The 24,357-nt window shown below is 39.8% G+C and overlaps 1 protein-coding gene across 2 annotated transcripts in view; it reads right to left on the bottom strand.

Moving 5' to 3' along the window:
- The window catches only part of Clnk (cytokine-dependent hematopoietic cell linker), a 209,012-nt gene extending 185,678 nt beyond the window's left edge, over positions 1-23,334 (bottom strand). For both annotated transcript variants that reach the window (XM_013508541.1, XM_013508543.1), the window contains exon 1: positions 22,055-23,334. In XM_013508541.1, the coding sequence (XP_013363995.1) occupies positions 22,055-22,108 (54 nt within the window). In that variant the 5' untranslated portion in view covers positions 22,109-23,334. The remainder of the gene's footprint in view (positions 1-22,054) is intronic.
- Between the last annotated feature and the right edge of the window lie 1,023 nt (positions 23,335-24,357).

Raw genomic sequence — 24,357 nt, 5'->3', positions numbered from 1 at the left:
CATTTTACATAGATCCACAGTATCTTGCTAGAAGAATTTTTATCTTCTTTTTTTTTTTTTTTTTTTTGGTTTTCTTCGGTACCGGGAACCCAACTCACGACCTTGCGCATGCCAGGGAGGCGCTTTTGCCGCTGAGCTAAATCCCCAGTCCCTAGAAGAATGTTCTGCTGTGCCTGAGGACTGTGACTCTGAGCAGAAAATGTTGATATATGTAGCCTGAGGTCACGTTTGGTGTCCTGGGTGGTTTCACATTCAAGTTGTGCTGGTCTCTGCCTCTCAGCAAAGAGGAAAATCTGAAGATCAATATAACAGATGTGGAACTGTGCGCAACAAACTCTTTCTCTGTAAAGGTATGAGCTGGTATCCAAAATTCTGCCTGGGACACTAACGTAGTTTTGTTCTTACGTGCTTTGTTGAACTGACACTAGGCATTAGGAGAGAGGACTCCAGATTTCTTCCTCTGTGCAGCATGGGATCTGGTGTCCAATATGAGCATAAGAAAAATTAATTTCTCTTAGCATAAATAAGTGCTGTCTACCTTGGGTCTTTCATCTTACACAAATCTTACAACAATACTGCAGAGTCACAGAACATTCTTTCCTGAAACATAGTTGCCAAATAATTTTGAAATATAAAAACAATATAAATCTATAAAACAAATGGTCTCACATGATACTGGCACAGAGTCTCAGAAACTTATACTGCTTATATTCTTTTCACTAAGCCTTGTTTTGAAAGACTGGCTTTATTCCATTTAAAACAGGAAAAGTATGTTTTATTCTCTCTCTATTTAAAAAAATTCAAATATTGCAACCTCCGTCTCTTTCCTGGACACTGACTGGTAGCGAAGGCTGTGTGTCAGGGCGGATTGTCTCTTTCCAGGTTTCCCACTGAGAATCTGGAGACCTGACTTTTTCAGTGCACTTCCTGGGCTCCAGTTCACTTTCTTTACTAAAGGAGGGAAATCGAAATAGATTATTTCTAAAGTCTTTTCAATGCCAACATTCACTGAAGTATTTACAAGAAGCATTCCAAACTAGCCCTGTGATCTGTACCATGAAAAGAAGGTTTGAAGTTCGGAGAAGTCTCAGAAATACTCTTGGTGATCCTGGAGGTCCATTAGCATATTTAACAGGATGTGAAAGTTGGAATATTGGCCGAGGCTCCAGGAGACAATGGATGTCGAGTTTCAAAGGGGGTCCTAGACCATATGCAGGGGAGTTCAAAGTAGATGATCAAAAGCTAGCTTGATGTCTCACCCACACCCAGGGTATCAAAAGGGCCAACAGAGTAGAGATGGAGAAATTTTTGAACATGTATTTTTAGAAAATATAATGCCAATCTATAAGGCCTTTACCCTCCCAAAGAGAAAGGAGAGGAGGTATCTTCTTCTCACCTAAAGTCTGGTGATGGTGCAGGATCTACAGCAGGAGCATGCAGAATTTTGTTCCTATCCTCTACAGTAGGGAGCCAGGCAGGGTGGGTGCTGGCAGTGGTCACATATTCTGGGCTGAGTCTTCTCTGACCAGCTGAATGAATGTGGAAATGGGGGGATGGATGGATGAAGTGGAAAGGGAGTGGATTTTGGGAGTGTTGAGTATCCTATACTCAGACCATTTCTCTGGGAAAACAATGTACGAATGAGTGGTGTGACCAAGAGAAAAGTAGTAGTGGAATTGTCTTAGGTCATACTGAAGATGGCACCAGGGAAGAAAGAGAGAAAGAGAAGGATGAAAGATCTCAGCCAAGAGCAGGTAAAGGAAGGGCCTGCACCAGACAGCTGCAGAGAGAGACCTCCAACAAAGACGGTGGGAACCCATGGGTCTCTGAAACTAAACCTAGCGTGTAAATCTTCCTGCAATTGCCAAACCTACTCACCAGCCCACAGCATGATTGGCCAAAGAGAACTTTCCTCTCCCCTCCCCTTCCTTACCTTCCCCATCTGTTGCACACCTAGAGAGGCAGATACCATGAGGAGGGAGCACTGGGAAGAGAAAGAGCAAAACCAACAGGGAACCCCCTTTTTGACTATAGGCTACACACACTGTGCACACCCCTGGGGTAAAAAGGGACTGAGACTCCAAATCAAGGCTGAGATTCTAGTTTTGAAGTGGTAACGCAGTTTTTAAACAGTAAGGCAAGATTGTGCTTGTGACTTAGTCTGAGTGGAACGTTTTGTTAGTTAAAGAGATTGGAGGCTGACAAAGACTCATCCCTCAGGATGAGCTTCGTGTTGTCTTGTGATCACAGCCGGCATGTTAAGCTCCCCAAAGTCCTCCAACACCAATTAGCATGCCCACAGAAAATAGAATAATTTAAAACATATTTAAGTAGGTGTTTTTCAAATGGCTACTTTCTTTTAGATTAATATACAGAAGGTTAGTGATTTGATTTAAACTAAGTGTGGGGAGAATAATCAGGACAGGAGCTGGTGTTTAAACATCTTCTCTCCTTTCTGTCTCTTTTAGCCTAAAGTATTTTATATAACACACTTAGAGATGTTTGTGTATGCATGTGATTTATTTTTTCATGTTTATTCCATAGCTAACAGCAAATTACTTCAGATCTCAATGGAAAAATCATCCTAATTACCAAAATTATGATTTCAATTTTTGTTTTCTTAAAAAATGGTCAAAATATGTGCTCTGATTTTTAATTTAGGGATTGTGATTAATGTCATTAGAGAATATTGAAAACCGTTATTAAGACACAAAGAATCAGTTTTATTTTTATATTCAAATATTTTGCTTTTAATTCACTTATGCCCTCTAAATATTTTTCATGTCTTAATTCAACATTCTTATTCAGTGCTGGTATTAGTAATGAAGCAGCCATGTAATTTTTATGACTATGTTTCAATTTTTAAAAAGAAAACTGATGAATTGCCCAAAATAACTTCAATTAAAGATCAGATGCATATTACTGTCCTTTATATATGATTAAAGTGGGTCTTTCTGATCGCTGCAATTTAAAATGTAGTCTATGGATCAGCAGCATCAGAAGGCTTTGAGACCTTGTTAGAAATAGAAAACCCTAAGCCCCTCTCCAGATCTATGGACTTGGAAGCTATCTTCCCATTAGCGTGGGAAGTAGTGTCAGACAGCTTTGTGAGACTTGTTTTTATTTGTCTGCATGTTTAGATTTAGACCTGTGGCTCCTGACACTGTCCTACCATGGTAGAAAGGGTAAGATCAGAACAGGGTTTATTCAAGCTCTTTGCTCACAAGTGTTGACCTTGTGCAATTCACTGACAATCGCAACCTTTCTTCTCTCGTTTTCAAACAATGGATAATATTCTTTACCAAAAATCTGTAAAGTACGACTTCTTCAAAACAGTAGGATCTCTCATGGATCCTGTATACTCTTGGTTCATAGCAACATTCCACAAATTTTATTTCCAACAGGATACTTCTTTGGCATGCCTTCCCTCACTTACCTTCCTCCCTTCCTTCAACCTTCCTTCCTTCCTTCCTTCCTTTCTTCCTTCCTCTCCTCCTTCTTCTGTCTCTCCCTTCCTTTTTCCCTCCTCCTCTTCTTTTCTTTTTCTTTTTCTGCTTTTATTTAATATCTATCTTTTTTTGGCAGCTTAACCCACTTGAAGCATTTCTAAGAATATTTGTTTACATTAATCTATTAACTATAAAATTAATATCAAAACTACCTAAATCAGATTCCATGCTTGTTGTTCACTAGATGAATTCCTGTGTCTTAAATGTTTGATTGTTCATTTACTCACAAGTTTGTCAGGATTGGTTTTTTCATTTCCAATCCCCTCCAAGCAGGAACTGGCAGCTGCAAGAAAATGCATTAAGAGCTTACAGCTGCCTGGCAGAGAGAACATAAAACTGCCCCAGAAGCTTAGACTTAGGATCTGAGTCATCAGAAAGAGGTGAATTCTTTTCCTGAGTTTCCACTCTTTGAGAAGGTAGGGAAGCTTTTAATGATATCTCCCCAGAAGTTGAGCACATAAGATTATTTTTTAAATTGAGATTTTTGAGCAAATGCATCAGAATCAAGGTTTCAGCAATATTAAATCAACAATAAGCACTTTCTCTCTGAAGTAATCCTCAAGAAGTTTTTCTTTTTTCCTTAGAAGAAGGGTCAATATTAACTCTCTCCTGGTGTGGAAAGCTTCTATGACTTTTCTTGTTTGCCCCACTTTTTGTTGACTTTGAGGTTTAGGATTCTAGTCAGGTCTACTAAACCTAGTAAGAGCTATGCACAGGACTCACTTGAGCGGGGCATGTGAAGAGTTTAATATTTCTAAGGAAGAATGGTAACATTAAAAACTACATCGAGATTTCTGCTTCTGGGGAGATGGACTAGATATACTTTTATTTATTTTTTCCACTAAGTACATCTAATAATACAGGGTATTACATTGAAACAAATAGTGAGAAAGCTCTGGGATGTGGGAGAACACAGCAGGCTGACCAATCGCTAGCCCCCTAAACCCATAAGCTTATGAGTTCCCTATGTTTTCTTTCTGTTTCTTATGTTGGGAGCTTGAAGGTGAAGAAACCAGAAACCCAGAAATACCAACAGGCACTGATTAAAAAAAAGAAAAGGACTCAACAAAATAATGACTTCTCTACCCAAATGAACAAGAAATGAGCAAGATGGAAAGATAGAAATCTTTTAAAAAATAATCATAGTCAAACACCTCAGACAAAACTGTGGCCAGCCACAAGAGCAGGTGCTCAGACTTCTGTGCTTGAGATGGAACAAAGGACCCCAGAACCCCTGCTGGGCTGTCCTCAGGAGTGGTTGGTCAGGAAGCTGGGACTCTTGTCTCTGTTAGGCAGTAGGGACCCTTTTCTCTGCCAGGAAGTGTCTGCAATCATGTGGGGTGCCTGGACTTCCTACTGCACTGAAAGGCAATGAGATACTGATACCACAGGGTCATATCAGAGGAAGCCCAATGGGCAAAAATACAAGGCACTCCCACCCCTACGCAAAGAGGAGATAGTCATAAAAGTTATGTAGGGAATCTGCACTTCTATATTTGTGTTAGCCTTGGGAGTGAAGAGGAGGCAGCCTCTCTCCTTCCCTGTCTGAAAGGGTATGAGAGAGCCAGTTAAACATAAGATTAAATAAGATCCAAAGTCTCATCACATAATTCCCACAGTGTATAGGTTTCAATCAAGAATCACTCATTGTACCAAGAACCACAAGGTTCTGGTTGATGAGAAAAAGACAATCAATAGATGCCAGCAGGGAGATGATAAAGATGTCAGAGTTATCATCCAATATCATGATAAAAAATTGAAAAGCCATCACAAAAACTTCTTTAATGAGCAATGAAGTACATGTTTGAAACAAATGAACAAAATAAGCCAGAGTAATAAAATGCGTGAAGTCTCAGCAACAAAAAAGTAGATGTAAAGAGGAACCAAAATGAAATGTTATAAGTAAAGCTATAAGAACCAAGATTTAAAAGACTAAACAAACAGCCCCTAGGGAATGGGCTCAATAGCAGAACGGAAGTAAAGAGAGAAGAATCAGTGAGCCAGGCTGGGGTGTCACTCAGTGGTAGAGCCCTTGTTTCTGTGCCCGAGGCCCTGGGTCCTGTCCCCAACACAACATTAAAAAGAGTGTCAGTGAACTGGAAGTAGAACAACAGAAATCAGTGTAAATGACATAGAGAAAATAGATTAAACAAACAAAGAGCAAAGACAGCCTTAGAAACCTGCAGGACTAAGACAAAAGATCCAACACATGTGGAAGTTCCAGAAAGAAAGAAGTTCATTTTAAACAAATGCTTCAAGAAATAACTACTAACAACTTGTCAATTTTGTAAAACATCTAAACCTACATATTCAAGTTTGGTGATTCCCAAGCATAATAAGCTCAAAGAAACTTACACCAAAATACATCACAGTGAATCTTCTTTAAATTAAAAACAAAACATCAGATAGCAGCAAGAAAGAAAATACCTATAAAGAAAAAACAATTTGATCATTTGAATAGCACTGAAGTTTTCATCAGAAACAGTGATGACCAGACATACACAGCATAATGTATTTCAGACATATTTCAAGTGGGGAAAGAATGAGAGAGACAGACAGACAGACAGACAGGCAGTGGCTAGCTGGAATCCTATGTCTACTAAAAATATTCAGAAATGAAGAGGAAATTAAGGCATGTCTGGTAATGAAAAACTAGGGCAAAATTTTCAGCAAAAGAACGTCCTGAACAAATAGCTAATTGAAATTGACTAAAAGAAATTAAATAATAAAAGAAAGAATAAATAAAATTAATAATAAAATTATTCTAAAATTAAACAAAAAGAAAGAATAAAAGAAAGAAGAAAGGACATAGAAAATATGGGCAAATGAAACAGACATTCCTTATTCTAGTGCTTTAAGTTGTGTTTGATGTTGATGAAAAAATGACACTGTCTGAGATGGTTCTAAATGTATCTAAAGGAACTATTTAAGGCAGTTATAAATGAAGGGCAGTAGAAAGATGGAAAATAATGACTGTTTTCTACATTTCACTTGAACTGATACAACAACAGTACCAATAGACTGTGATGCATTTCATAATGCTAATACCTAGAGAAACCACTGGAATACTAAATAACTATTTAAAAAGGTGTGCTCTAAAACACTATGGATAAAATAAATTGAAATATTATTCTAAAATATGTGCAAATAACTCACAGAATGGTAGAAAAAAACAAAACAAAAACCAAACAAAAATTATCATTAAAGGACAGTTTAAAATCCTAGTATATCAATATTTATAGTAAATGTAAATGGCCTAAATATTCCAATTAAAAGACAGAAATTGATTTAGTGGATAAAAAATACTCAATTGTATGCTGACTATAAGAAATCACTTCAAATATAATGATATAGACAAATGCAAAATAGAATCTTTTAATTATAATTAATTTCAAATATCAGTCAAAAGGGAGAAGTGGCTATTTTAGTATCAGGTAATGTAAACTACAGAGAAAAGAAAATTACCAGAGACAGACAGGGACATTATATGATATAGAGATCAATGCACCAAGAAATCATAACAGTCCTAAATATATATTTGTGCACATACACACAGCTGTAAAATACTTGAACTGAAAATTTTTAAAACTAAAAAGGGATATAAATTAATCAACAATTATACATAATTGTTTCTTAGCACTACTCTCTCAGCAATTAGTAGAATTATTACATAGAGAATCATCAGGGATCTAGAAGATCTGAAGATCACTATGAGGACAGGATGTAATTACCATTTTCCTAACATCTCCCCAACAGCTGTAGAAGTCACCTTCTTTTCCAGGGTCCATGGAAGATGTATCAAGAGTGACCACACTATAAATCAAGAAACAAACTTCAACACATATAACAGAACTGCAATCAAACAGAATGTATTCTTTTATCAATGGAGATTGAAACTGGAAAACAATAATAAAAATAATGGAAAAATCTCCACACACTTGAAAACTAGTGTGCACTTACAATTAACTCCTGCGTTCAACAGGTAGTCTCAAAGGAAATTTAAACAATACATTGAAATTAATGAAAAATGACAATGTAGCATATAAAAACTTGTAGAACATGACTACCACAAAGTGGAGATGGAAATTTACACCACTTACTGCATGTTAGAAAATTAAGTTGCAAATCAGTAATCTATAATTCCACTTCAAGATCCTAAAAAAAGAAGAGGAAATTATTATTATTATTATTATTATTATTTTTCCCAGTACCAGGAATCAAACTCAGGACCTCACACTTGCCAGGCAGGTGCTGTGCCGCTGAGGTAAATCCCCAGCCCAAAGAAGAGGAAATTAAACCCCAATAAAACAGATGGGAAGGAATAATAAAGATAAGAACATTATAGGCTCAAGGTGCATTTATTTTCCTATAAATGGCTCAAATTTATTTTTCTTTATGGCACAGTAGTGCTCCATTGTGTGTTGCTGTAAATAAAGAGCAAAATAAAAGATAGATAACAGGAAATAGGGAGACAGATCTTTCCCAAATGGGAGGAGGATCAAGAAATGGAGGGAAGGGAATAGAGGGGAGAGAAAGGAGGTGATAACAGGAAGCAGAATGTGTCATGTATGGTAGGTTCGAGTACGGATTGCTGAATCATTATGGTGGCTCCCTAAGATGGCTGAATCCCCCAAAACAAAGAAATCACTTCCCCTTTCTTCTTCCCTCAGCTGTAAGCATCATTTCCTCTTACACTTCCATTGCGTGCGAGGGAAGCCCCAGTCAGCATCTAACGCGTCACTGAGCCTGCCCCTCAAGCTCCGCCTCTAGCCAGAGTCCTCATAAACCTCCATCCTCCTTTGTCCATCCCGGAGGAGCCCTGTGCTGCATACAGTCCCTTCCTCTCCGGGTCATGGGTAAAGGCCTTCTTCCCCCTTTGTTTTTACCTCTGCTCCGAAAACCCTACAATGTACATGGACCAACTCCACATGAGGAGTGTATAAATAAAAAGGAGTGGATTAATAAAAATTTTAAAGAGATAAGAACAAAAGCCAAATAAATCAAAACAGGAAAAATAGAGAAAATTAGTGAAACAGAGCTATTTCTTAAGAAGAAAATAGAATTTACAAGTTACTCCAGAAAGACAAACAAATACAAGCACAAATCACCACTGTCAAGCATGAGGAGTATCACTATAGGCCTTTTGACATCCAAGGGCAGCAAAGGAAGGTAGTGAACAACTCCACGTGTAGATTTGACAACTTGAATGAAATAGACCAGTTCCTCGGAGTGCATATTACCATTAGCCACCCAAATCACCCTAAAATAGGTGATTTGAACAACATAATAAGTATAAAAGACATTCAATTTGTAGATACGTAATTTGAAAACTTCCAGAAGAAAAATTTCTAGGCCCAGATGGTTTCACCAGCAAACTCTGTCAAACAGAAAAAATGAGTTACCACTAAATGTACACAGTTTGCTTCAGAAAACAGAAGAGACCAGGAAACTCTCATGCCCAAATCCTGATGGCTAAACCAGAAAAAGACAATACAAAATAAGAAAAGAAGATGAATTTCTCTCATGAATACGGACACACGATCTTTGACAAAATATCAGCAAATGGATTTTAGCAGCATGAAATGAACTTTATACCATACTCTAATGTGGTTTATTCCAGAAATGCAAGAGTAGTGTCACATCTAAAATAAACCTATGGAATCAACCATGTTAATAAACTAAAGAAAAATCAACAATTATATCAATTGGTAGTGAAAATGCACTTGACAAAATTCAACACCAATAGGACTGAAAACTCTGAAAAGTGGAAGCAGAGAGGAACTTCCTCAGCTTCACAAAAGAGCTACAGCTAACACCATGCTTGATGGTGAAAGACTTAATGCTTTTCCTTAAAATGAGGAAAAAAACCAAGGGCATCTGATTTTCACCACTCTGATTCTAGCCAGTTCAGTAAGGCAAAAAAGGACATAAATAGCATGCAGATAAGAAAGGTAGAAACAAAACTCTGTATAAACCCATAATATAATTGTTGGTACATGACAGCCAAGCAAGAAATCTACAAAACAAATCCTAGAACCAATAAATGAGTTCAGCGAGGTCTTTAAGTGTAGACACAAAAAGATAATATCCCACACAATAGCAATGAACACATGCACCTGAAATTAAGAATAAAATATCATTTAAAATCATCACAAAAATTGTTTTGGTATAAATCTCAGAAAATATGTACAGCACGTGTATGCTAAAAACTACATAAAATTTTTAAAGATCTAAATAAATGTAAGGTAAATTTTGTTCATGGATTGGAAGTCTAACTCACTTGTGTCTAATCTTATATATACATTAATACAATTTTTTCAAGGTATTACCATAACTTCTTATAGATATAGCCGAGATTACCCTGAAAGTCACAAGGAAAGGCAGAGGAACTGAAAATATCGCAACAGTTTTGAAAAAGAAAAAATTATAGAATTGCAAGACTTATGTAGCAGCCATAACCAAGAGAGTTATATTGGCAGAAGGACAGGTATAAAATAATGGAACAATAAGGAAACAGAGAAGTAGGCCCGCTCAAACATTTCCAATTGATTTTGAAAAAGTTGTAAAAGTGAAACAATTCAGGAAAGAGTGTTTGTGGAAACTGATTGTTCTGGAGTAGGTGGACATGCACGCTGGGGAGAAACCCTCCCCAAACCCCAAAATTAGCCTAAACAAAGTCTCATATATGAAACCTTACTCAAAATGCATAATGGATTTAGATGCATAACATAACACTATAAAATTTTACAAAAGAAATTGAACAAAAACTGTGGAATCAAAATCTAGGCTGAGAGATTTTAATCTTGATATAAAAAGCTCACTTATAAGAGTTAAAACTGATCATGTGGACAAGATTTTGTTTTTTGAAAGAGACACAAGAGAATGAACGCCAGCTATAGACTTGGAAGAAACATGTGTAAACTACATGTGTAACAACGAATTAGTATCCAAAAGATCTAAAGGGCTCTCAAAACTCAGTGAAAATAAATTCAATTAGAAAATAGGCTACTGATATAAACAGACATGTCTCGAGTTGCATTCATTTACCTACAAAAGTATCCGGTTTATCCTTCTTTATGGCTGAGTAGTACTCCATTCTATAAAAAAATCACAAGTTTTTTATCCATTCCTGGGTTGATGAGCTTTTGGGTTGTTTCCAAGGTTTAGCTATTACAAATTGTGCTGTTATAAACATGGGGGAACATAAATTGCTATGGTATGATGCTTTTAATTCTTCTGGGAAGATACCCAGAAGGGGAATAGATGGGTCAAATATGAGGTTTTTTCTTCTTTTTTATTTTAAAAATTAAAAAACTGACAAAATAGTAATGAAAACAAAATCAAAAGAACACAAAAACAACAAAAATGATACATGAACTCAAAACAAAATAATAAAAATTCATAATGGTTGCTATATTACACATTGTTATCTTCAACGAAGGTGCTCAGTCCACTAGACATAAGAATGTAAGATTGATCAAGTAGAAAGAAACTGTCAGTGAGGCATTGGTTGATTAGCTTTGTATGTCTATGTGTGTTTTCATGAGAAACTACATTGAAGATATCAATATGTAATACAATAAGCATTGTTAATTCCCTACCACTCTGTTTGTAACTCTGCAATGTCTGTACTGATCCTATGCTATTTTGTAAAATGTTGTCGGTCTGTTAGTATTTTCCTCCTTTTATTTCTAAAATAAAAAAAAAAGATTGATCAAGCAATTGAGGACAGTAACAAGTAAAAAAAATAATTAATTAATTAAAAAATTTAAAACATTTTTAAAAATGTGGATTTTTAAAGGAATCTCCAGACTGATTTCCACAGTGGTTGCACCAGTCTACACTCCCACCAGCAGTGGAGAAGTGTCCCTTTTTCCCCACAACCCCTCCAGCATTTGTTATTGGTTGATTTCTTGATGATAGCCATTCTTTCTGGGCTGAGATGAAATCTCAGTGTTGTTTTAATTTGCATTTCTCAAATGACCAATGATGTTGAACATTTTTTCATGTATTTCTTTCCATTTATAGTTCTTCATCTAAGAAGTGTGTATTCATCTCAGATGCCCATTTTTGGATTGGGTCTTTGAATTTGGGGGGGTCTGAGTTTTTAAATTCTTTATACATTCTAGGTAGAAGTCCTTTGTCTGAGGGACAACTGGCTATAATATTTTCCCCACTCTGTGGGTTGTCTTTACACTCTGTTGGTGATTTCTTTTGTTATACAATCATAAGTGAAATATATGTAAATATCATATTGTCTCACTAGTGTGACTATATCTTGTATGTTGAATAACTACTAGGAAAACAATAATACACAATGTATTAAATATTGTAGCTCTTCTGCTAACCTGTTTTGAAACTCTGTTTTATTGTTATTTTTATTTTTTTCTCATTAAAATAAAAACTAAACAGACACATCACAGAAAAAGATATATGAGTGGCAAGTAATCCCATGAAAAGTTGTTTAACACCATTATCCACTAGAACAATGCAAATTACACATTGCTTCTCCACTTGGACACTGAGTGGCCCACTTATCTGTCACTTTGGGGGACTTCCTGCTACTCAGTGAGGAAGAATGAATGGTTCCTGTCCCCGCAGCACTCAAGAGTTTGCACTGCTGAGGTTCTGGTCACACGCCAGTGGAGTGTGGGGATGCTCAGGGGTCTGATGAATAAGATGGAATGCTACTTTCTCCAGTACTCACTGTGTTAACACAGCAAGCCTGTGATCTCCTCCAAATCTCTCTCTCCTTATGCCTTCTGGATGTGGACAGGTTCCTGTGTCAGCACAAATATACAAATCAAGAGAAATAACGCAGAGAAATTTTTCAGAGGGTTTCCTGGAGGGTAAGAAGCACTGAGAAAATGCTAGCTTTCCTGTGTTTTGGGAAAATACCTTTTTGCATTTCAGTGTACTTTATTTCTGAGGTAGGGGCTATGTCTCATTCACTGAGACCCTCATAAGTTTACTCATAATAATTATCCCTGATACTCACTGTGTTGCTTATGGGCACATAGCTGATCATAAATATTGTTGATCCACTAGACTGCAGGACTGCTTGTGCTTCTTCTGGTTAGGCATGTGGAATTTATGTTGACTAAATTCTAGCATTCTCTGAGGGGGCCTGAGGTTTCCCTGGAGGTTAGGGGCAGAGGGAGGAAGTAGGTCAATGTGGTTTTGGTAATTTTTATGTGTAGATAGAATGCATGAGTTTGCCAAGGAATTAGTAGGCAGTCATTTAGACAAGGAGCTCTTTCTCATGAAGACAGTGTAGGATGTGTCAGGTGCTCTATACAACAGTTCAGAATAGGGGTCTATGATGTTGAAGGGTGCTCTAAGCATAATTTCTTACTAGTAAAGGAAAAAATATCTCACAGTACATACACACACACACACAGAAGAACATAAATTTCTCCTGTAGGTTACAGATATTCTCTCTCTCTCTTTCTCTATTTTTCTGTCTCTCTGATCTAGCCGCTGCCCTCCTTGCTCCCTGTGCAATACTAATCACAATCTCACCTTCAGTATTTGCACACACTATTCTGTCTGCTCTAGATTCCTTTTCTGGAAAGTATCTCTTTCAACAAGTCCTCTCCTCATCCTCAAATCTTTGGTCAAATGTAACCTTCTTCAAACGACCTATTGTGCTAGACCATTCAGTTCTGCAACCAGCCCTCTCTGTCTTCAGAATTCTGATTCTCTTTCTTCCCTACCCTCCCATTCTTAGCACTCGGATCACCTTTTGGAATACTGCATGCTTCATTTGATGGTCACATGTGTAGTTTATTTCCTGTCTTATTGGAATTCAAGCTTCACTGGATCAGGGAACTGTATCTGTTTTGTCCACTGCTGTATACCTAGTGGTTAGTACAGTGCCTGCCATCCAGAAGTGCTCATTACTGGGTGAATACAAGAATAAATCATGTGGGGGTTTGGGGAAGAAGTATTTTTTAGGATGAAGAGGTGGATTTTCATAGAAATCCCCCATGGTATGAGCCGAAGCAGAGGATCCCAGGGCTTGAGATACCCCAATCCTTCTTCACCAAGCCCACAACCTGGGTGGGAAGGGAAGCTCCTCCCCTCCAGGTAAGTAGCAGTCAGAAAGGCTTAGTGATGAGGAAGAAGAGAAAACGCAGTCCAACAATTGTCTGAGACTAAAATATTCAACAAGCTGGAGGGCACTAGTGGGAGAACTGATGTGTATTATTTGGGGTTTGGTTTAGAGGATCCTAGGGAAACTAGTGGAGACCAGGGTCTCCACAGAGAAAGCAAGCAAGGAGAGAATTCTGTGGGATTTGCAGAAGGAGTGATAGTTACAGCTTTCTCAAGTGTACCTCCTGCTCGTTACCTACTGAGCTCATGGCTTGCTTCTAGCTGGGAGCCTGCCTTCCATGGACTGAAGCTGTGAGCCTAAATAAACCTCTCCTCCTTTAAGTTGTAAGTGTCCTCTGCTGCATTTTGTCCTGGCGATGGGAAAGTGACTGAAACCATCAGTCTGAGAGTCATGCAAAGTTCTGTGGTGGAACTCAAAGCCAGTGAAAGCTTGTTTCTAAAGTAACCAGCAAAGTGGAGTCAGACTGGTTTTCAGCAAGACACTTCACTGACTATGTTAATGGCAGGACAGAGGGGGCCAGTTTAATCAGTGTCCTGATTCATAGTCTGTCCATCTGTTCAATGGGGATGAAGCTATTTAGAGTACTTACCCTTGGTAGAAGCACAGCTGAGCTCAGCCATTCTGGAGTGTTCTTGGACAGGACTTCCTGAAATAAGTCATGTCTACCTGCTATGGGCCAGCAGTGCCATCCCTGGGTATAGCTGTAGGGAATACCAAGGCCCCACATGTGAGGGGACAGGAATGAGGATGCTGGTGGGGGTGCTGTTTGTAGGAGCAGGGAGGTAGAGGCAGCTAGGTTGTGAATCACTGGGGAAATGAACACATAACATACTGACGAGGGGAGCAAGGGAACACCACGCTAGATCTAGAGAAAAAGAACTACAGTAGTACTTCTCAAGCTGTGGTACCAGACCAGAGCGTCAGCATCACCTGACAACTTATGCAAATTTATGTACCCCACTTCTACTTAATCAGAAAACCTGGGGTTGGGTCCCAGCAGTGGTTTTTGACAAGCCCTCGGGTGGAGTCTAATGAAAGGCCAAAGTTGAAGACTAGTGAACTAGAAGTTCACATGGTTTGATGTTAGAATGTCCTATTAAGTTCAAAATATTTGGCCTCCTAGTGGGTATTTGAAAAAGTTTGGGGCATATATGATTTCTATAACTGGGGAAAGACTTCTGGCTCTAGTGACAAAAGCCAAGGGTGCACTGAACATCCTACGATGCATAGGGTAGCCCTGTGGAGCAAAGAATTATCCACCCCTAAATGTCGATGCGGATGACATTTGGAGCTCTGATCATCTCTCTCAGCAAATCATCCTTGTCTCCCCAAAGTGAAATTGCATCACTTAGAAGAAATTGCATCATTTAGAAGAATACGTATATGGCATGAGTTTTAAATTGAGTGTTCTTTTTTTTTTTTACTGAGAAGAAGAAACATCCAAGGAAGATTATTTTATCCTAACATGTGTGCATGTGTATAACTAAGAGTGTTTCTGGAGTTGACCTTTGTGTTGAGAAATAACGTGAGCCAAAGTCTTAAGCAAGTCACCCAGGCCTTGTCTTGGCCCTCAGGGGCCTTATCAAGTAGTGAGTGGCTGCAGGTTTCCCATCTACTTGGTGGTCACTGCTCTGTGGCATGTCCTTTCTCAAAATTTCAGTACTGTGCCTGTGTATAATAACATGCTCTATTTACTGTATTCTAAACTTATCAAAGTTTGACTACATTACCTAGCAGTTTATAATTCTGTGCAAACACTTTTTCATAAACTGTAGCCCATGTACGTAGATATAATTTCTATTAGTTTTCTGGAAGTGCATAGTCATTGGGAGAATCTCATGCACAAATTTTTAGATGACTGCTAAGTGAAAGTGATTGCCCTTTCTTCCAAATGTGTCTCTTTGGGTCCCATTTGGCATTAGCTTCTTTACATTGTCAGCTCTTTGGTATTATATTTAATAAATTTTGCCATGTTTGCTTTTGGTGTTGACTAAACTTTTGTATTGTAAGGACAATGTTCAATTTTGGGAGAAAAGTAATTTATGTGCAGTTAACTGTCCACTCCACTCCTTCCCTCTCATGACGTCATCTTGACCATGTTTTCTTCAGTGTGCACTGCATAGTTCTTATAAAGGAGAAAGATTAAGTCAATAAGGAATAAAAAAGTGCATGTTGGAAATTTCCCATGGAACAGTAACTACATCCAGTCTCAAACCAATATGTTTCATTTCCATTTGTTTATCAAAAGAAAGGGATGTAAGGTACAGAAATCTATTACTATGATTCAAACCCTTCACTTTATTCCAGTTAACCAAAAAGAACTGGGTGGCACATGAGTTGAAAAGTAGAAACCAACAGATATGGCCAGTGGGCCTATGGGCAGTAGCTGAAGGACTCTACTGATGCTGCTTCACTCTGAATATTCTTGGGTACCACCTGTTAAGTGCGCACCATCTATGGCTGTCCCTGCTTTAACAATAATATCTCATCATTGCACTGCTGACCTCACTCTGTGTAGCTTCTTCTGCATTATCGTTCCCCTGCACTATCCTCATTTCTCTGTGGCACCATCTGCTCCAGTACTGTACCCACAAGTATAAGAGTCATTGGGTAACTTCTCTGTTTTCCCCATCCTCAAAATATCAATCTACTAACAAGTTTCATTGATGGTGCTATGTCTAAATGTATTTAAAATTTGCCCTCACCTCTCTCCCTTATTCTCATTCATTTCAGACTTCATATCTCATGATGGTTGAATATTGTCATAGCTTGTATCTAGATGTCCCCTGAAAGCTTCATGCTTTTGTAGGTGGGACTTTTTGGAGCTGGCTGGATCCAGGCTGTTGATACTGAGATGAAGGGTGTGTAGTACTAAATGAGTCCACTTATTGGTTTAGCATAGTTCTGGGTATGGATAATGAGATGGTCCACCCTGGGTGTGGGTGTCACCACCCAAAGTGCTGGTAGTCTGGATGGAATGTAAAGGACAGAAATAAGGCAGGCTTGCTTTGATGTTTCACTGCTTTCTGCCTGCTCTGCTATGGGCTGTTTCTCCTTTGCTATACCCCTCTGCCACGTAGCTATGGCTTGGAACCAGGAGACTCTGAACTGAAATCTCTATAAATTGTGAGCAAAATAAAACTTTCTTCCTTCAACTTGCAGGTGTCTAGTATTTTGTCTTAGCAATGAGAAAAGTAATAAGATGAATAGAATGGCCTTGAACTGGATAATGCATTATTATTTTTATTTTACTTTATTTTTTAGTTATGTACTTTCATTATTATTTTAATTATACATATTCATGGAGTACAGTGTGATAATTCAGCACTTGTATACAGTGTCTAATAATTAAAACAAGGTAATTAGCATTTCCATCATTTTGAAAATTTAAAAAAATTTTTGGTTAAGCTATAACAATGATACGCACTTATGAGGTTTAGTATGATATTTCAATACGTATGTAACAATGTGTACTGATAAAAATCAGGACAATTAGCTTTTCCATTTCCTTATCATGTTTATGTTTGGAGTTATTGAGATTTTTCTTAATTCTTTGTAAAATCCATAGTAGGGTATTGTGACCCTAGTTACCCCACTGTACTGTGGAACTCAGGAACTCACCCCCTCTCTCCGCAGTGTTTCGGAACCCATCATATAACGGATTTTTTAGCCAATGCATTTGAAGGCAGGTGTGGCTGGGTCCACATTTTCTCTTTTCTCTACATCAAAGGGAACTTTCAGCCACAAATGAAGCATGTTCTCTTCTCTAGATTTAGAAATAAGACCACCACTAAAATGGATATTTGCTATTCTCTTGGGGATATTAAGATATGAAGAAAAAGAAAGAAGGAAAAAAGAGCTTGCCAATCGAAGTTTTATATACCTCATGAACTGAAAATCCAAAAACTAAGATTTCCACATATACTTAGCATGATCACCACTCATTCACAACTCTTATATATATTTAACCATTTCAGGTAATGATTTTTTTGCCATAACATGCATTCTGCCTCTATCCAATATAGTGTTGCTTTAGTGCAAAATGTAGCCCTTCCTTCAGTTTATAGTCATGAGTACACATACATAGCATCTGTGTATGTATGGACTTACTAAGGGTTATTTAGGAAAGAAGATTGGTGTCAAAATCATTTACCACATTTCAATAAAGCTTCAAGAGAGACACCCGCAGTTTCTGTTATACCCTCTGGCCAGGGGTTCTCTCTCACTCTAGTCCTCCTAGCCCCATGCCACTGGGCAGCCCATTTCTCTACTCTTTCATCACAGATTTTGTGTTTCAGCTCCTGCTACACAAAGTCCTCAGGACTCCCTAGAGTCTCAAATAGCTATGGGTATTTTACTCCCCTCAGAAAACCAGTTACTTCCCGGGAGGAATTCGCTTTCATATCTTAAGATATCATTCTCTCTTAAAGGGGATGAACATTTCAACACAAGTTAAATATTTTGGATAATTTAATATTCACTCTATAGTTATCTATTGAGAGCATCTCATGAGGTTAGAATTATTCTGTTGCTGGAATATCACAATGTGATACAAAACTCAACAAGAATTCTGCTTTCATAGAAGTGGTGTGGTGGACTGACAACTGGTGTTCAACTGGTAACACCCAAATGAACTGAACCAGTGTGGTGCTGGGTGTGGGAGGCCACCTGAGGACTGTTACCAGCAGCACAAGAGGCAGAACCGGAGAAACAATCTATTGGAAGCTGTTAGGGAAACTGTAGGGAGCTGTTGGTTCTCCTGGAGGAGCTTGTCACGCTGGCTTTCTTGATGAACTTGGCTATTCTCATCGTCAAAGGAGCTCAGGACCTCATTGTTGCTGAGAACGGCTACAGTTCAATTTGTGGGAACTCTGGTCCTCACTTTGAGCATCACTTCCTGGCTCTGGAGGGGAAGATGGTGCACTGCTGGTCTCCTGGAGAAGCTTGCTGTGTTGGCTTTCCTGATGGGAACTCGTCTTTCCTCATCATCGGAGTAGCTCGGGACCTCGCTGTTGCTGAGGATGGCTGTGGTACCTTCCAGGGGAGCTCTGGTTCTTATTCTGAGCATCACTTTCTAGCACCAGTGCAGATTCCTCAGCCTCTTACCACAGATCCTTCCTCCCGCTGGTACAGACTTTCTAGATTGCACCACTGACCTTTGGGCCTTTCTAGCTTAGATCCATGAAACAGGCCTGCATGAGACACTGTCATGGGCTCTAGGCCTCCAGTTGTCTCAAGGGAGGCATTGTTATGGGCTCTAGGTCTCTAGCGGGACTCATGCAGGACTTTACCATGGGATCCAGGCCCTCAGCTGGATTCTTTAGTCGTTAGTATGTGGAAAGATTTCCTGCACTCTCTTGTATATCATTCTTTGGGTGACTACTATAAAAGAATCTTATAAAATATGTGTCCTGTATTAAACTGTTTCCTTTGAAAAACCCCAAACTATACCAGGTGGAATCTACATAATCAATGTGTCATTTACTATTAATATATAATTACCAAAAAGAGAAGGCACATATGACAGGAATTCAATATTGTGTAATCACACCATATATGAATCTAACCTAGACGGGAAATCTTGGAAGATATCCAGAAAAAAGTAAAGGTAGAAGTGAGTTTGATGCAGTGGTATGCTCCTAAAGGTTTATGTCCTTTCTGGAGGGCATAAAAATCAAAGCTCAAGCATTAACCTTCCTGCATAGCATTTGCCAGCTTCCATGGTGTAGCTGTCCCCACAATGGCTGATTTGAAGGTATCAGTTTTGGGCATTGGCTTGTGGAGTTAGGAAGACAGGATCAGTTTAGCCACCGTGATGCTGCAATTCTATTGTATAGAACTGACCCAAAGAACATAGATGGTGGTACAACAGCAAAAACAAGAAGACATACATAAATTTTAAGTATTGATTGCCTTTGTTTTAAAACAATTTTCGTGAGTTTATGTAGTTTAATTTTTAATAATGGCTTTGTTTAAAAAACAACCTGTAGAACTTGGGAAAAGGTCCTAGTGCATCCACATGAGCCCACTGAAGCAGTGCCCAGCCCCCCACTGAAGGCTGAGTGGACTTCAGGGTTCAGGGTACAGGTAGTAGTGTGAGGAGAGGAGCTTGGTAACATTTGTAAATGGAGGGGCTGTGATCAGACCACTTGGAAAAGCCCTGCTGTGGCAGGAGGGAGTTCCCAGAGTCACTGAGTGGTTTTGTTTAAGTTTGGGTAAACACGGGCCAGACACTGAGTGGGGCCAGGCACCCTTTACATTCCTCTCAACTCTGAAGTTTCATGGTAACCTAAGGGACACTGCAATTTTAGGGAACAGATAGAAGGGGTGAGAACTGATGAATTAAGGACCTACAAATGGTGTCTTGCCCACTATAAGTGAATGTGGATAAATATGCCATCCATCTCAGGACCAGAATGGCCTTATCTTTAGAACAAATAGCCACAGGAACCAAAGCAAGTCAGGGTTTCCCCCCCACCTCCCTCCTTATGAGTTCCTATTTTTGAAACATCACTTCCTTGAGGTGCCAGACAATCATCTCTGCTAATATAATTTTGCCAACATGATCCTAACAAGGATGGGATTCATGATACTCCTTTCTGGCAGGTGAGGATGGCGCAACCCCCACTGCAGCACTTCCTCACAGGAAACTCCTTGTGTAAGAGGTTTCAGATAGCGTGACACAAGATTAAGAAGATTAATGCATACCTTCACACAAGAGGGTAAATAATCCGCCCAGTACCCCCCTTTTAATTATGGCTGTGATTATGGCATTGACTTCCGTGTCTCCCTACACCCCAGGGCTTTGTCATAGCTTTCTTCTCCAGCACTGCCTGTCTCTGGGGGTCATCTACCAGCATCAGCCCTGACCCCCCCACCCTCACCCCATGCAGGGGCCCTGATTCCAGTGCTCCGTGTCTGTCCATGGGTGCTGTATCACAACCCCTTTCCCAGTCACCAAACCCTTAGGGTGCCATCACCAGAGACAATCCTGACAATAGCCCACCCACTCACTTTCACTGCCCATTCAGACTCTGTCCCTATCCATCCTGGCTGGGGATGGCCTTAAAAATATCTTTGGAGACAAGAAAATTCATATTTCATTGTGTATTAACTGTTACACTTAGTAAACTGGGAAATGTCTCTGGGCCTCAGTTTGCAGGAAATGAATGTTCCAAGTACCTGGCACCATCAGTGAAATGCAATATAGCAACGTCTTGTTTTTTTTTTTTTGTTGCTGTTTGTTTGTTTTGTTTTGTCTTTTTGAGACAGCGTCTTGCTATGCAGTTCAAGCTGGCCTTGAGCTCACTTTGTGGCCCAGGCTGGTCGTGAACTCACAGCTATCCTCCTGCCTCAGCTTCCCGAGTGCTGTGATTACAGGGGTGAGCCACCACACCTGGTAACATATTGTTTTCTATCATTACTATTTCTAGCTGCTCTGGCCTGCCATAAATCTATAAAATGAGTTTCAAAGGCCCGATCATTTACTGATTCATTCTGAGTATCTGTTATATGCCCAGCACCATGCTGTCTGCTTGCTTTGCAGGCCATTCTGGACAGGAGCTTTTCACCCAGTGCCTGTTGTATTTTGTCCAGGAATGCTTACATCACTTTTCAACTGACAAACTGAATACTGGAGACCTACGGAGACTTGTGGAGCTGTCTTTGCCCCAGAGAGTTGACATATGTAAGCTGATATGCTAAGCCCACCCTTCCTAAGGGCCTTTCTCTTGAAGAGTTAAGCCTGGATGCCTACTTATGTGGATTATTCCTTAAAGTGCACTTAAAAATTATAATGTGTCTTACTACCCCATTAGACAAACTACTTTCCTTCCTTCCTTCCTTCCTTCCTTCCTTCCTTCCTTCCTTTTTTCCTTCTTCCTTCCCTTTTACTTCCTTCCTCCTTCCTCTCCTTCCTTCATGTATTTCTTTAGCGGTGGTAGTATGGGAAAAAGACAAAGGAATCCTCAGTAAGTATATCCTAGGTGTCTGCTCTGTGATAAGATTTTGTAGTCGTTATTTCATTTCTACCCTAATATAACCACATGAAGAGGTAGCCATCTCCTGAATCTGTAATTAAATTAGCTAAAGGTCAGAAAGATTAAGGCACTGGCTCCAAATTTCAGGATCTGCAAAGCCAAAAGATAGGATGCTTGACACCAAAGCCTGAGTGCCTAGTTGCATGCAATGCTATGAATATACGATAACCTTAGAGTTCCATCATTTCACTTATCACCTCTTGGAACATTAGAGCAAAGCCAGCAGCACTGGATTGCCAAGTGACAGAACCCTGACACTACCCATCTCAGTCTTTCTTTTCTCTTTATTATAGAATTCTGGTCCCTTGTCATGGGTGCCGGTATGGGGACAATATTGCCATTTTCATAGATCGTGGAAGCATAACAACAAGAGAGTTCAATCAACTCACCACGGAAGGAGCAGCAGTCCCAAAGGAACGTGGCCAAATGATTTCCAACTGCATTCACCAGGCGCTGTCCATGTTGCGGCCCAAATCGCTGCTGCTGTAATGAGCAGAACCAGCGGATTTTCCTCACTGTCAAACCACCTGATGTCTCACACCAAGGCTTGATAAAGAAGCTCATCCCTTCCGTGGCTCCCTTGTAACCGGGACTCCAAGGACCTCATCTATGTTTGATAAGCACAGTGGCAAGGAGAAGCCAGATCAGGTGGAACCCTGCCTGCCACTCTTACCGACAAGAAGGGGCCAGCAGGAGCCTGCACTCAGCTGGTTCAAGGACAAACAAAGCAGGTGGGCAGGGTCCAGGTGGGGCCACATCCCCAGCTTACAGCTGCTGTTGACATCAAACAGTTATTTGTTCCCATGCTGCCATTCTGTCTGTCCACAAAGGCCAAGTCCTGAGCACAAGAAGCTCTAGTCTTTTCTCTCCTTCAAAATCTTCCTACAAAGCAAAGTACAAAGGTGCCATTTTTTTGCTTTTTTTTGCAGTCAGTCTGTGGCAGATCTGAATGCCAATCTTTTGTTACGCCCATTGCAAATATCTTCTCCCGTGATGGGACTTGCCTTCTCGCTGTTCTTACGGAATCTTTTGATGAGCAGAAGTTCATATCCCATTTCATATTGATTGAAGCTGGTAGCCTGGAGCATCACTTTACAAAGGGTTGTGAGACTGTGAGCTGGCTCAGTGAGAAAGAGCACCAGGATCTATTAGAGACATCGGAAACCACGAGGGCCCCCAGGCCCATCAATTTACAGCTCTGCAGATAATGAACTGGCTAAGTAGCCTCTGATTTCAGTTCACATCCCCACTGATGAATCCATATGATGGAACTCTGAGGCCAAGGGAGAGAGATGATAGAAAATCCGGAAAAAAGCTGGGATAATAACGGTCACTGGTAGACAGCAAAGACACACATTACCCTCAAAGGGATGGACAAATATCGCCTTCCTGGGGGAGGCAAATTAAACTCTGGACTTGATGGATGAATAAGAGTTTTCCAAGCAGAAAAGAAAAGTGTATAACGTTTCAGTTACACAAAACAACTTCCAGAGATCCGTGGTCAGCCATGGTGCCTATGGTCAACAGTCTTGTGTCATGAACTTAACGTATTTGTAGAGACTAGCTTTCCTGTTGTGCACTTATCGACAGGAACGACAAGAAATGAAGGATATGAAGCCGTGTTTGCAGGTGATGTGCATATCTGCTATTTGGATACAGTGGTGATGGTTTTGGGACAGTGGATATGTACAAAGTTTTCAAACCATGTACATTAAATATGTGCAGCTCATTGTAAATCAACGAGGTGTCAACCAAGCTGTTTAGGAAACGAGACTGTCTCAAAAAATAAAGCTGGGCAGTGACTGAGCATCTTGGTGAACACAGCACAAGGAGGCCCACCGTTGGGTGGGCCCATCGATAGCAGGCGGTGGCAGGAGTATGGGTGGAGATACGGGAAGATGGGAATAGGGTGGAGGTTCCTGGGGTCCACATCACTGGGGCACATGCTGCATGGGTTAAGAGTTGGGACTGTTCTAGATTAGAGGGTGTCAGGTCCTGGTCCTGTCAATTAGTCTGTGTCAGGTTCACAATGTGTAAGTAATAAAATGAAGCAAGAGATGTGGATAAGCTGGGTGTGGTGGTGCACGCCTACAATCCCAGCATTTGGGAGGCTGAGGCAGGAGGAGTGTTGTGAGTTTGAGACCAGAATGGCCTACAAAGTGAGCTCAAGGCCAGCCTGAACTGCAAGCGAGACCCCATCTCAACAAAGACAAAAAAAAAAAGGAGAGGTGTGGATAAAACAGAAACGAGAGCTAGAGGCTAGGAGAGGCTTAGAAGGCAGCAAGTGGCAAGGGAAGTGTCAGCTTTCCCCCAAGAAGCTGGGCTCAGGCTTCTTTTTCTGCTCTCAGAAATGAGTCTGTTTGTGGCCAGAGGCCAGCCAGGAAGGAGAATGTGTGACTTTCCTTTGGACACATTGAGACTGATGGCATTAATGGGCATTTATTTATTTATTTCTTCTTATTATTAAATTTATTGGTACATTTTAGGTATGCACAATGATCGCATTCATCATAGGGAACTTGGACCTCTACATGAAATATCTTGATTCCTCTTTTTATCCTGTTCCCCTCCCCACCTTTCAACCCCATTTTCCCTCCTTATTTACCAACCTTTGTTTCCGTTTTATCCATTCTTTCCTCATTTTCTTTTCCCTTCCTTCCTATCCACCTACCCGCTCCCCTTTCCTTTTGAA

This window comes from Chinchilla lanigera, unplaced genomic scaffold, assembly GCF_000276665.1.
Source record: "Chinchilla lanigera isolate Chin_1 unplaced genomic scaffold, ChiLan1.0 scaffold00148, whole genome shotgun sequence".
Taxonomy (NCBI): domain Eukaryota; kingdom Metazoa; phylum Chordata; class Mammalia; order Rodentia; family Chinchillidae; genus Chinchilla; species Chinchilla lanigera.
The sequence above is the reverse complement of the archived record's forward strand: the minus strand, read 5'-3'. Positions and strand labels throughout refer to the sequence as shown.